General features: G+C 31.1%; 1 protein-coding gene across 3 annotated transcripts; it reads right to left on the minus strand.

Annotated features, from left to right (window-relative positions):
• LOC18595615 (E3 ubiquitin-protein ligase MARCH1) lies at positions 2,897–9,907 on the minus strand. Of its 3 annotated transcripts, none has more exons than XM_007023654.2 (8): positions 9,693–9,907; positions 8,704–9,026; positions 8,426–8,511; positions 7,728–7,874; positions 5,783–5,885; positions 4,357–4,469; positions 3,782–3,949; positions 2,897–3,235 (listed from the first exon to the last, which is right to left on the minus strand). In XM_007023654.2, the coding sequence occupies exons 2-7, from the start codon at positions 8,936–8,938 to the stop codon at positions 3,815–3,817; spliced, it is 819 nt and encodes a 272-aa protein (XP_007023716.2). In that variant the 5' UTR covers positions 8,939–9,026; positions 9,693–9,907; the 3' UTR covers positions 2,897–3,235; positions 3,782–3,814. The 3 variants fall into 3 exon arrangements, with proteins under 3 accessions (XP_007023716.2, XP_017979365.1, XP_007023715.1); XM_018123876.1 differs by having other exon boundaries at positions 9,686–9,907; XM_007023653.2 differs by having other exon boundaries at positions 3,782–3,907; positions 9,693–9,906.

Consider the following 14,147-nt stretch of genomic DNA (forward strand, 5'->3'; position numbering starts at 1 on the left):
AAAAAAAAAAAGATTGGTGGCGACTCCTAGTTTAATTTTTTAGTGAGTTTTCACATTCACGTCCGGCGGTCGGGTTCCCGGACCCGCACGTTACGACAAAAAGGAGTATATTTTGTTTTTGTATAAGGGGAGTGAGCAAGGCCCTCTCGATAGGGATATATTTTGTCTTGCTTTGGAGGGTTATGGAGTTTTGTAACCTATCTTTTATGAAATGCATAATTTCATGGCTTAGCAAAAAAAAAAAGTATGTGTTTTAGGTTCTTGAGTTTATTGGTTTATTCATAGAACCCTAAAATTGAAGAGTTGAAATTGATTAGACTGATTTTTAAGTATTACGAGACTAATTTTTAGGCATTGCGTAACTTAATCACTACGTAACTGATTTTTAGGCATTACGTGATTGGTTCTAGACATTACGTGACTGGTTTTTAGGCATTGTGTGACTAATTTTCAAGCAATGACTAAGTCACACAATGCTTTACTAACTAGTCACGCAATGCCATATCAACTAGTTACGCAATACTTAAAACCTAGTCACACAATGTCAATAGTCAGTCACGCAATACTTAAAAATTAGTCATGAAATGCTTAAAAACTAGTTAAGCAATACCCAAAGTTAATCAAGCAATGTCCAAAGCTAGTCATGCAATGCCTAAAAACTAATCAGGCAATACCCAAAGTTAATCACGCAATGTCCAAAGTCAGTTATGCAATGTCTAAAAACTAGTCACGCAATACCCAAAAACTATCAAAACTACTAAAGTCCATTTAATAAGGTCAATAATTTCAAATGATACACCATATTCCACTTAACAACGTAATCAACGAATATGCCTACTTGACAAAGAATACTCAAAATGTTCAAAGGTTTTTCTTCATATATCAAAAATCACTCTAAAATGCTCAAAACGCTTAAAGATTTTCTTCGTGTATCAAAAACTATTCCAAAATGCTTAAAATGCTTAAACATTTTTTTTCTCGTAAAAAATATTCTAGAGATGAATAGTTTGACGAAAAAAACTCAAAGAATATGAGTCGGTTGGAGGCGTAAACCTAAACATATTTGACCCGTTAATAGGTTTCGGGTTGAGACGCGGAGCCAAATAAATGAGTCTGTTTCATTAAGGGTAATTTTATCCAAATTTTAATTCTCTTAGCTAAAAATCGTTAAAATTATGAGAAAACCTATTGTCAGAAACGCCTTATGCATGAAGCCTATTTAAAAAAATATATTTATTTTAATGTTTGGTTGGCAGAAACAATTCTAGGAATAGTTAAGGAATAAATAGTAAATAACAAAAATATCATTTATTATAATATTTAATTTTTAATTTAAAATATTTATTTTTTATAATTTATTATAATATTAATAAATTACTATTATTGATGTGTATTTTATTAGGAAATCTTTCTAGGTTTCAAGTATCAATACCTCATTCAAAGTATGATACTTCTAGTACAAATTATGATTTTTAACCCAAAACATATCCAATTGACTCTCTCTTTAACCTATATTTCAAATAAGCTTATTAATTTACAAAATACACGTTTTCTAAGCATTGAACATTCAAAGATTTGTTCAGAAAACATTTTCAAACTAGTGCTCACCAAGTTAAGTTACATTCTTATCCCTAAATTGAAATGGGAAGAACAATGGTAATTCCAAGAGAGGTAAATTGACTAACAAACTCTTTCCAAGAATTAAGAATGATTTTCACTAAGTAAATTTTAAATAATGGAGAGTGAAAATGACATAAATAATTTTTATAGAAGTTCGGTCTTACCTAAATCATCTCTCTTAGCAAGAAAGAATTTCAAATTCATTAAAAAAATATATATGTTTTTAAAGTCTTCTTTCTTTATAAATGTGGCAGGATCTTTCAATTTATAGTAGGAAAACTTTTTAAAGCCTATGTACTGCATTTAATGTAAAAACTGGTAGTTGGTTGCTTGGAAATCCTACTGCATACTTTCAAATTTCGCATGAAGGTATGGATACTTACAGCCCTACTTAGGAATTTTGTTCTCTGTTTCAAATGTACCAATAGCTACCAGCCTTGGCAGCGATACCTCAAGCCCAAACATAGGAATTCTACCTTTTGTTTCAAATATATTGATACCTAACATACTAGGTACCGATACATGAAGCCCAAACTTAAGAATTTTGCTTTTTGTTTCAAATGTTTCGATACCTCATTTAATAATATCGATACTTTCAAAATTTTATTGATACCTTATTCAATGGTATCGATACTTTCTGTATAAAACTTAGAATTTAAAGTGTTCGAACCCATTTTATTGCAAGCAAATTTAACCATTTCAACTTTTCATACTTGTTTAAAGACTCAATCAAGAAATTTTGATCATTTGATTTTGTCATTTCAAAACTTAAGATCAATTATACGGCTAACGACAACATTCACAATTGTTAGCATCAATTCACAATAATCAAGTGTTGCCTGTTTATCAGATAACATCGTGCTCGTTAATAAATGTAAAATAATTTTTATACATTTTGCATCAATTTTTGTACATTTTAGAACAAATTATTTGTACTTATGTCGAATATAAATTGACAAGATTATATCAATGACAACATTCACAATTGTTAGTATCGATTCACAATTTTTAATATCAAGTGTTTATAAAATTCTCCAAACCCATTGTATAACACGAGGCTCTTTTAATTAATATTAATTACCAAATATATAAATAAAGTGAAAATTATTTTAAAACCTACATTTGTTGTATACAATGTTCCGAACATAAAGTACTTATATATAATCATTTAAATAAATATAAATAAAGTATAATATAACTTATGATCCTTGTTAATGAAAATCAATCAAAGTTTAGATAACATATATATATATATATAAATGTAGAGACACCTATTTTCGGTAATATCAAGAACTTAGCCATTTGGCAACTATGAAAAACATAAAAAAAATAATAATAAAAATCATTTTCGCATATTTCTCTTATCATCTGTACAAAAAACAGAAAGGTATAACAAATATATCCCAATGAAGCCAATGACTATTGCACAAACACTTACACAGATGAAGGTATTCAAAGGACAAACTAACTTCCCAAGTCGATGGAAAGGCTAACGCACAAAGCTCAGTTCCACATAAATAGCCAGCCCAACTTGTCTAACTTCCGGATCAATGGTTGCTAAGGTTTTGAATTCTTATATCAAGAATACCACCAGCCATAATCATGAACCAAAACCCTGAAGCAAATAGGACAGAAATTTATGAGACTGACTGCAACCACAAGTAATTTTTCTTTTTTTTTTTTTTGAAAAGTAACAACAAGAACTAAATTATGTACACTATGTGCTATCACTACCCATGCTATCACTATCCATCGCAAAAAATAGCATTAAGAAGTGTCAGCTGTCTCAAATGATACAAAGACACTGAGCCTGTGTGCATGCAATTCAAAGATTAATGGCTCATGCAACAAGTGCCTTCAGGCTTGCTTCATAAACAGCTCACCTGGATACATACTAATTGATTGCCACCGTGCTTTCCATTCACACACATTTTGCATTGCATGTATATAACTACATCTCAACTAGACAACTATAGGGCCAGAGGATGGGAACAGAAGGTCAGGGACCTTAGTATGCCATGTACCAACGACCAACCCCTCCAAACAGACTTCCATATCCACACAAGGAGAGTGACACATTACTTAGGTATTTGTGAGAAAGTACTAGTGAACAAGAAAAGTAATACTGAAAATCAATTAGTACAGAGATAAAATTGCTCACCAGGATAACAAGTGAAATGCACAGGCTACCAAATTAATAGAGGCCTAACATTCTTAGCTCTGTCACATGGCTGGGGTCCAATTCCAGGATATTCTTATTATCTTCTCGGTCTTCAACTACATATTCCTGATATTGTGATCTTCCATCATTAGAAGTGGTATACACATTCTGTGCTTTGACATTAATAAACAAAGTCCAAAGATTCATAAGTGAGAACTGTCTGGGATCCTTTCTTTTAAAATGTGGGGGGTGAGATGGCTAGACATCAGATTAAAGCAACAGAATGTCACAAAATTAAGATGTGATTATCACTACACATACTATGAAATGAACCACAAGGAAGCTCATTCTATAAATAAGTTGATGAATGCAACACTCAATATTCAATAGCACTCTCAACTTTTAATTGAAACAAAATTCTTCCACCATTTTAATTTTAAAGTTGAATGGCTAATGTGTAAACCTGAAAATAAATCAAAACAAAATACCAAAACCAGGGTTTTCCCCTTTAATCTAATGGCACACCTTTGTTTCTTTTTTTTTTTTTTTTATCTTTTGCTCAACGAGAGGGATACCTTTGTTAATTCTTGTTTCGCAAGAACGTGATAATGTCGTTCATTGATCCTCTGTCCACATATAATAGCAATGAAGAAACCATAGAGCAAACCCACCAAAACAATTGCTAAAACTGCACGGCAGAAGAAAATAGTAGATACCATTAAATTTTTACTTTGATAGTATTACATCAAGATGGTAAACTCTGCACGCTGACCAGGTATGCAATCTTCTATGTCATAAGGAGCAGAATGGTGACTGATTGAACTAATAGAGAATATTGGTACAATGATGCTACACACACAACTACCAACAAGTAAGAAAAGAAATGTTTGGATCAAAAACAACCAATATTAATCTCTTTGGTTTGGTTCTTTGGGTTGCATGAACCCAAGTTCAACTCATGATATTTAGAAAAGACCACACTGTTTTTCCTTGTTCTTTGCTGCATAAGTTCCACTGGTCAAAAATATCCACACAGAACAAAGTGAGAAGCCTTGTAGGCAAATCTATAAAGCTTTCCTCACACCTTAAAGTGGATGCTTCTGCCATAATGTATTACTTGTCATTTTACCAAAACATCCTTCACCTTCCGTGTAAACCGCCAAGTTTGTTCAAGCAATAAATTAACATCTCTACCAAGGATTTCAATCAAAAATCATGTCAGAAAGCACCATCAGTTGTCCTGAAGTTTCATAACAGTACAAAGATATTCTATGATCGCTATTCATTTCTCCCAATTTCCAGCTCAATATTGCATGTTGTTCTTATCTTATCCCAGTTCATGTAGCCAACCATAAAATTTAAAAATAAAGCCTACTTGACATGGTAATATGCTTTCTTAATGCTTAAATTAAATTTAAATACAATATTTTCCAAGTTAAATTTCCATTTCTTTGTGCAGTGTAACATGCCTTTATAGTTGATTAAAAAAATTGCATTTACTATTGAGGTTTAGGAAATCGGTGTTGGCAAGAAATTCCAAAAGAGATATTTTTCTTCTCCGGACATTTCTTTACAATTGATTTAGTAAATTTCATGTAACTTTAATTTTATTAATTTGAAACTGGACTAAACTAAGCTTAATTTGTTAATGATTTGAACCCAAGATTGACGAGAGAAATAGAACAGAGGAGAGAATGAAGTTTTAAAGCATCATAATCACTAATATATTGAAACTGTTCAACCACCATGCTGCAAAATCACACTATGCAACATATACAGGAGAGGCAACAAATGAAGCATATATAATCACTGCATGAGAAATTCAAAGATTATGGAAACATGTACTTCATGCAATTTTTATTAATCCAGAGAAAGATTAAAAGAGGAGGGGAACTAAGCACAAAGCTTGTATGTAACCATATGTACATGCCTAAGTGCTTTTGTGCGAGTCTGTGTCAGAGAGAGAGAGAGAGAGAGAGAGAGAGAAAGAGAACCCAGTACCAGCCATAGTATAGAACCCATAAGGATGTTCATCATAGCCAAACATTTCTCTTAGTTCCTCCCCATAAAACTTGTAGACCAGCACTCCTAGGAATGCCACAATCTGTTCAAAGCGTGGTTTCAATTTACATTATATGTCTGTTGTAAATTTGTAACATAGAAGGACCTTCAAAATTGATCTGCCTAAAGAACATTAAATCAGCAGCCGAGTGCAAGTAAAACATCCAGGATGTAAAATGTAGACAACGAGAGCAGCAAATGGATTTTCAAAAAATGCAGATTCTGCCTGAATTTACACAGCACAAACACTTGTTACGTTTTCATTGAAGATATTGACTCAATGAACTTCAAACAACCTCTGATACTCCAACTCATCATTTTTCCTAGCCTGTGTCAAACAAATGTTTGCCACTTCAAAAGAGACAGGGGTATGAAGATTACAAAAATATAGACATACCCAAATAGGACAATTACCCACATCTGACACTCATACCCAAGTCTGAGCAACACAGCAAGCAACAAAGGACTTCCTAAGATTGCTGTAGTATGCACATAGAAGAATGATGGGAGAATAGAGCACCATGTCTAGAAGTGATGTTCTTTCTAGAGGTTTGACTTCAAAGTAAAAGCAACAAAAAATCATGGGTGCTACAAATGGAAGTTAGGTGCATCGCAATGGATAAATTATTCAAATAATATTGATAACACAATGGATGATTGGCCAGCCCAAGGTCTTCAGAATAGCACTACTTCTCTAGTATTTGAAGGTTTAAGGGATTGTATGGAGTTCAATATTCTAGTGAGAAAAGGTGAAATGCTATACTTCAAGGCTTAAGGTGCTCAAGCAAACAAGGCAAGTCATGGTAGCAACATACAATGTGCAGGCAAATAAAATAAGTACAAAAGGACAATAAGAGATAAAGAGCCCTAGGCAACCACAGCAACTGTTCCCTAAGCAAATACACTTTAAAGATGGAGGCAACCACACCTTAATGATGCCACAACTTTTCAAGGCTTTTATTATTATTCTTTGCTCTCAACTGTCAGGTTACAATATAAGCATGCGTGTGAATGTACAGATATGTTATATGTGTATAAAAGCTTTGAATAGACACACAAACACACACACACGAGTTTTCCCAATTGTAACAGGACTCTACCTACTGGTCAAAAAATATCAATAGTACAACCAGAAACCAATTAAATTAAGGTTTAAATAATGATAAAGTCCCTAAACTATGTTCATTTATGCAACTAAACCCCTATTCTTATATTATATCCAAACAAGCCACAAGCCTTTAACCCTAACAGAAAATTAACAACCGTCAAACCCAATGCCAGTTGACATTTTCTGTTCACGTGACATATGATGTGGCGAAGTGGCCTATTCCACATCAGCTACCATGTGGTTACGTCATCTGCCATGTGGATAGAAAATATCAGTTGGCATTAGGTCTAACAGCTGTTAATTTTCCATTGTGTGTACAAATCAAAGGATAAAGGCTTGCTTGAGTACAATAAAAGAATAGGGACTTAGTTGTATAAATGGAAATTGTTCAAGGGCTTTTTTAGTACGTAAGTCTAGGATTAGCATGTAACAACTGAAAAACCTAATTCTACTCACACTAGAATGCACAGATTGATGCAACAGCCGAGTTCCAGTAAATCTAGGATTAACCAAAGTATCCTTGCAAGAAAAAATTGAGAAAAACCTAAATAAACTAAACTAGTGGCATAATAACTTAAACAAACATGATTTCAGACTCAGGGTTAACTAAATAATAAGGACTAAATAACTTGCCAATAATCCCAGAATTTGCTCTGACTTTATTTTTCTTAAACTTCTGGCAGTAGCATATAACTCCCTCAGAAAAATTCAAATGAATCGACATTTAAAGAAACATGCCAGATCAATGAAAGGGTATCTGATAGTCAACCATCATACCAGCTGAACAATTACAAAGATGAATGCATGGTCCCTTGCAACAAGGAACTGAAATTTCAATCTCAACCACCAGCGATCAGGTGGGACATTTGCACGTAATATGAACAGCGCCCTGCACTCTGTACAGTGAGCAAATGCAAAGCCCTCCTAGAAAAAAAAAATCCAAGAAATAGTATTGATTATCAAAATTAAAAACAGAATTTACAACATAAAGACAGTAAAATCATGCATTTATTTTAGCTACACCTGTAAAACTAAATGAACACGGAGATACTAAATATCTCTAAAATTCCATTATTCTAAGGAGTATTTAAAAAACCTGACAAGCAATCACAATTAGAAACTCAAATTCTGTAAAATTTTGGTATCCAGGATTGGCTGGATAAACTCAAACAAATCTCACAAAGCTCAATATTGGTTCAAAAAAAATTTCTTAAGTTCAACCTCAGTGATAACACACATAATATAAGAATCTGTAAGATAATAATAAATGTTTATGCTACACATTATAATTATCTAATACATAATGCATTATGTTATTGCATGAATTAAGCTTGTCTACTTAAACAAGCCAAACATGAACTCAAATTTTGAGCATGCCAAACTTCTCATTAATAAAGCATTTCAAACTTGAACTTTCCACAAGAGGCTCAAGTCATTTCCAACACTAAGAAAACAGCAAAGAAAAAGGCAATAACCTTAGTTGATCTCCAGTTATCAAGACAGGATCTATGGACATACTTCTGAGTGCCCTTGCAGTGGCACGGTGCAATTAAGTCATCACCTGAAAAAAAAGTAATCATGTGCCTCAACATAAGTAGATCAGTTTTATGGTTTGTGTTCTGCACAAATCATCTTCAGTTTTCTCAGAAAAATGAAAATCCACCATCCAAGGTGATGATAGGGAACTTATCAAATAGAAATATATACATATATATATCTGTGTGTGTGGGTGGGTGGGGGGGTTAGTAACCACCTCCAATATCAAGGCATATACGGCATTGTGGGTGGTCTGCATTCACCAGATGGCAAGTTTCATCAACATTAATATCTTCCAAATCATCATCAACAACAACAGAATCCCCCCCAATGGCTGTAATTTCACACGAAGATGAACATTCTTCAGATCTTTGCGAAATATCAGACTGGCATAAGATGGGTTCACTTTCTAAAATATCTTCCTTTTGACTATCATTTGATACTAATTGCATCGCGAATTATAAGGAATCTCTACTAAAGTAATAAGGTCATTGCCAGAGCAATAGCTCCTACTGAGCATTTCAGTAATAGCCGAGGAACCTGAAAAATATAGGAAAACAAAGTTACACTGATCCATAAACACATCCTGCATGAAAGATCAAGGTGCAGCAATACACGTGAGACCAGATGACAGCATCAAATATCAGGCAATCAGCATTCCAAATTGCTCTTAAAACTTGTATAATATCCATAAAAAATTTAACTATGAACTAAAAAAAAAGGCTATTTCCAAACCAGATGTATATCTATAAACTAGAACAAATTAGCCACTGAATTTTTACGTGGGTGCGAACCAATGGGAAGTTCCATAACAGCAAACACCAATCAAAAAGAAATGCAAAGATTCTAAAGTATTCTCTCTTTTCCCTGTCCAATTGTTTGATTCCTTTAATTCGTCTTTCTACCATATCATTCAAGCAAGCAAGAATTCTTTGCATCAATAAATATATGAGAAAAAGGAGAATCTATCAGACCAAAAACCATATAACGCATAAAAACAAAAGCTTACTGAGTTCAATTATTGAAAGGGAACAACTTTCCCGGAAAATTACAGAAATCAAGAAAGACCCAGATTCTTAATTTCTTTAGCATACCAGAAAATCCAATGCTATTTCAAGATTTGAGAAGAAATAAACGAAGCAAATTAACGAATATGGGGAATTCCATAAACGTGTGGGAGAAAAAATTGAAGGGCAGACCTCACAACTGTCATTCAGCAAATGTTTTGAGGAACTTCATCATTTGATATTCATAAGCATTTGGTTGATTATTTACAGTTGAATTTCCAGCCAAAGTCAATCAAATTGAAGATAGGAGACAATAGAGACACAAGAAATAAGAGACCAGAACCTTGGAGAAACAGACCAAAATTAAATGATAAGCAAGGGGAAAAACCAATGCTGTTTGATTTGTAATTAATTATACTAATACTCAGCAGTGACAAAGTTACCGCATAAATATGAAAGAAAGAGAACAAACCACTCTCTGTTGTCCACGCTAGGCCAATGCATTTCGTTAGTTGTGGGAATTCTATAGCTATTGGGCTATGTTACTATCCTTACAGATCTTAACCCAATAAATCTGGGCCCTTGTCTTTGTCAAGGTTTGACCATACCGGGCTTTATATCATCTTACCCTAATTATCATTTATTATGGTTATTGCCCCTACAACTTTATAATTATTCAATTTCAGACCTCAATAGGATTCATGTGATATGTCAAACTTATACACAATTAGTTATATGTGATGTGTACCCATCTAAATGAGGCTTTGCCTTCCCCTTTTTATTTTAATTTTTTATCATCTTCCCCGTTTTATTTTGGGACGCTATGGTTGGACTGAGCCCTACCATGCTTGAAGCCACGTTGGTTGAGGTGTCAAATTTACCCTATCAATGAACCCAAAAGAAAGAAAAAGAAAATAATATTTTAAAAAAGTTTTTAAATTATTTAAATATTTTCAATAAATTTTTATTTTTTTATTATATTCAATTAAATTTATATATTTTTTTTAAATAAACTATTTAAATATAGCTGCCACGTATCAGTATCTGTCATGTAAACAATGGCCCGTTTCAAATCTTAATTACTTTTTATCCACAAATATTTGGAGTATCTTTTAGTGTTTAGACTTAGAGTTCCAAGTGTCGCAGTGACAATTTCATACCCAGTGCCACTTAATTATAAAAATATATGATAAGTTATTATATTAATTATTTTCCATCAATCATAAAAGTATTGATAAGTATTATGATAAAATATTATAAAGGTCTTGATCCGTTATAGCTACGAATTTAATTCCACTATTAATATTAGTATTTGTAGTTATGTGAATATTATTTTATTTATTTTTAGTTAAACTATATCTACACTTTTTTTTAATTTCAATTGCTCTCTTATGATATTTTGTGCTTTTGGTTCTTAATTAGTATTTTATGGATTTTTTTCCTCACTAGCATTTTATAAATAATTTTCATTCTCATAAAAGATTAAGTTGTTCATTTTGTTTAATAAAAATTACAAAAAAAAAAAAGAATAGATAAATTAATTTTTAAGGCTATTTTGATAATATTACTAGATGAAATGAACATCTTAACTCCTTATGGAAAGAGAACTTATTCACAACATTCTAATTGAGAAAAAAAAATCCATATGGTACTAATTCAGGGGGAAAAAACCACATTGTGTCATGTGTAGCTAGAGTTTACCTTTTATCATTTTATAATAATTATATATAAATACAAATATTTTTAAAGTATAAATAATTTCAAATTTTGTAATATTAATCAATGAATTATTTCATACTATAAAAATTAAGGAAAAAACATTTTTAATAAAAGTAACTCAATGTAATTAAAAAGTTCTAATTCAAAACTTTAATAAATTGTATTAATATTGATAATAAAATAGAAATTTAAAAATAAGTTGCGGCGTTATTTCGTTTAGCAATTATGCATATTTCTTAAATTGAATTTCAATCCTTGTTTAATACTATTATATACAAATGTAAACACTATTTATATAATAATTAAAAATTATTTAAAATGATAAATGATGATTTAAAAAAATGTAATGAGTAAAATATATACTTTATCAATAAAAAATCTGTCGGTGTATTACTAACGGAATATTTGATAAAAGAGAAGCAAATTGTTCACACTCAATTCTGCACTATTAATTCATAATTGGCATCTCTCAAGGGTTGAATTGTTAAGCAACCTATCAGAGGATACACTAAAATTGTTAGAACTTGGAATTTCTTCCTAAAAGTCTCAAGTTTGATTATGGGAGAGTAGATCAGATCAAATGAGAAAGAATTATTATTTTTATTTGGTGAGATATTTACAATAATTAATCAACAATTAATTTTAGTAGACCTAGTAATTAAAGTAAAATTTATTACAATAAATTTTTTTTTCAACTTCATTTGGCTTCAAAGCCTTCTTGTAGCCCTAGGGATCTTCTTCTATTTACCATTATTTGTCACTTTGTCTTTTTTATTTTTTTTAACTACATAATGCAAAGTGGTTTAAATAATGAAGTAATACTGTAGTTATTATTATTATTATTATTATTATTATTATAGTTGGTAATTCATAATTAGATTAAATAGTTGAAAAAGGGTATTTTGGAAAGTCTAAAGAAAAATCATTACATTTGGAGAAGAAAATGCTTTAACTACTTAGAAAAACACATCATTGCCGGATACTTCCACATTATATCATCCACCATTCACGGCTTATTTTGTCAATTCTTGGAAGTATAGGTAAAATAAAAAAGATAAATAATAAAAAAGTTGTTGAATTATTTAAGAAAATTTAAATAAATTTGTATTCTTTTATTGTATTTATTTAAGTTTTTATATTTTTATTTTTAGTCAAATAATTAAATCTTTATGACTAATGGTTGATTGATTATTATTAGTCAAAATATTACTTGACATTTTATACCTCTGTGACTTTGACATAATGTTGATATGAAAAGTAAAAAATACCATATAGTTATATCATCATACCAAATCAACATGTCACATCATCACTTAGCATTTAACGTTAGCGTCACGTGACATAGAATGATAAATGACATTTTGATTAAGTCAACTATTACTCATAAATTTTTTTGGTTCAAAATAAAAATATAAGACCTTATTTAATTCAAAATAATAATAAAAAGATTTGATTAAATATAATAAAGAAATAAAGACTTATTTCAACTTTTTAAAATAATTAAAATTTTTTTTAGATACTATGCCAATAAAAATGAAAAAAACCCTTAGGCTAATGACACAAAGCCTTAAGTGTTGGTGGAGTAAAATGAAAAACCCTTTAACAAAAAATATTAAAAAGTAAGGCCCCATGACAATGATAAGAATTGAAAACAATGGTGGAGTAAAATGAAAAATAACTTAATAAAATATGTTAATGTAAGGCTCTATTCGACATCACGGTGAAATTGACAGTGGTAAGATTGAAAACAATGATAACAATGAGATTGAAACCAAGGAAGGGACAAAATGTGCTTAACAAAAAACAATACGGACAATGAAGTGAAATGTGGTAAGAAAAATTGACCATTAAAGTTATTAAATTAAAAATCTATAAATAAATTAAGCATAATATCTTAAAAAGTTCCTAAATTTTTAAAAAAATTTAACTAAACATTTATATTTTCTTATGTTTAATCAAGTCTTTGTATTATTATTTTAGGTGAAATAGATTCTTAAGATTAAAGATTGTCTAATTATTGTTAATCGACACTTGTCATCTTTTGACGTGGCATGAATGGTGACGTTCAATTATGTTGCAGTAATATGGCATGTTGATGTATCAAAATGGATGGTGACGAATTATGTTGATGTGACATAATTATATGAAAATATGATAGTTTCACTTTCCAAGCCAATGTCATGCCAACTTCATGTGAGCATAAAATGAAAGATATCATTTTAACTAACAACAATTAGTCAATTATTAATCATAAGAACTTGTTTAGTTCAAAATAAATGTATAGAGGTTTGATTGAATGTAATAGAAGAATAATAACTTATTAGAATTTTTTTAAATAGTGTAAAAGCTTTTAAAGGCATTATACCAAGAAAGGATGTACTGAAGGTGACGGAGAAGAAGATCATAGCAATTCTTGAAGTACTAATGGCATGTTTGGTAGAGGGAATGGTTAAGCTATTCATTGGTAAGTGAATCATTGATAACTCTTTTGCTAGTAGCTAGTGTCACGAAGACGTAATCCGTTCAATTCGTATTTATAGGTGTCTAGCAACCTCTTGATGCCTAGTGAGTTGAGTCATGTTCCACTGACGAGTCAATCTATATTATGTTTATGTTTACAAACTATGAAACATGTTTTATGGATTATGAGTATGTTACCATAGTGTAGTTAAATGTTGGGGCATATTACATTATGAATGTTATGCTAAATGTGTAAAGTGACTCAAGTGCCTATATGGACATTCAAGGGTGTTGAGACATGTAAATATTATGGTGCACTAAAAATGTGACACTCTGATAATATACGAAATGTTGCACTTACACTAACATGTTAAGAAGTTCTATATATGTGTAATGTTGTGTATAATGGTATGCATGAGTTGATATTGTATGCCTATAGATGTTTGTATATGCTTTCACATTGATGATTGTTTAA

This window comes from Theobroma cacao, chromosome 6 (assembly GCF_000208745.1).
Source record: "Theobroma cacao cultivar B97-61/B2 chromosome 6, Criollo_cocoa_genome_V2, whole genome shotgun sequence".
NCBI classification, from domain to species: Eukaryota; Viridiplantae; Streptophyta; class Magnoliopsida; order Malvales; family Malvaceae; genus Theobroma; species Theobroma cacao.

What these genes read in the sequence shown, in the direction of transcription:
- LOC18595615 (XM_007023654.2), bottom strand. Translation starts at nt 8,938, where the DNA reads ATGCAATTAGTATCAAATGATAGTCAAAAGGAAGATATTTTAGAAAGT. An exon ending in ATAACTGGAGATCAACTAAG is followed by an intron (nt 7,875 to 8,425) that starts GTTATTGCCTTT and finishes TTTTTTTTCTAG; the next exon opens with GAGGGCTTTGCATTTGCTCA. An exon ending in TCTTTGTAATTGTTCAGCTG is followed by an intron (nt 5,886 to 7,727) that starts GTATGATGGTTG and finishes CGCTTTGAACAG; the next exon opens with ATTGTGGCATTCCTAGGAGT.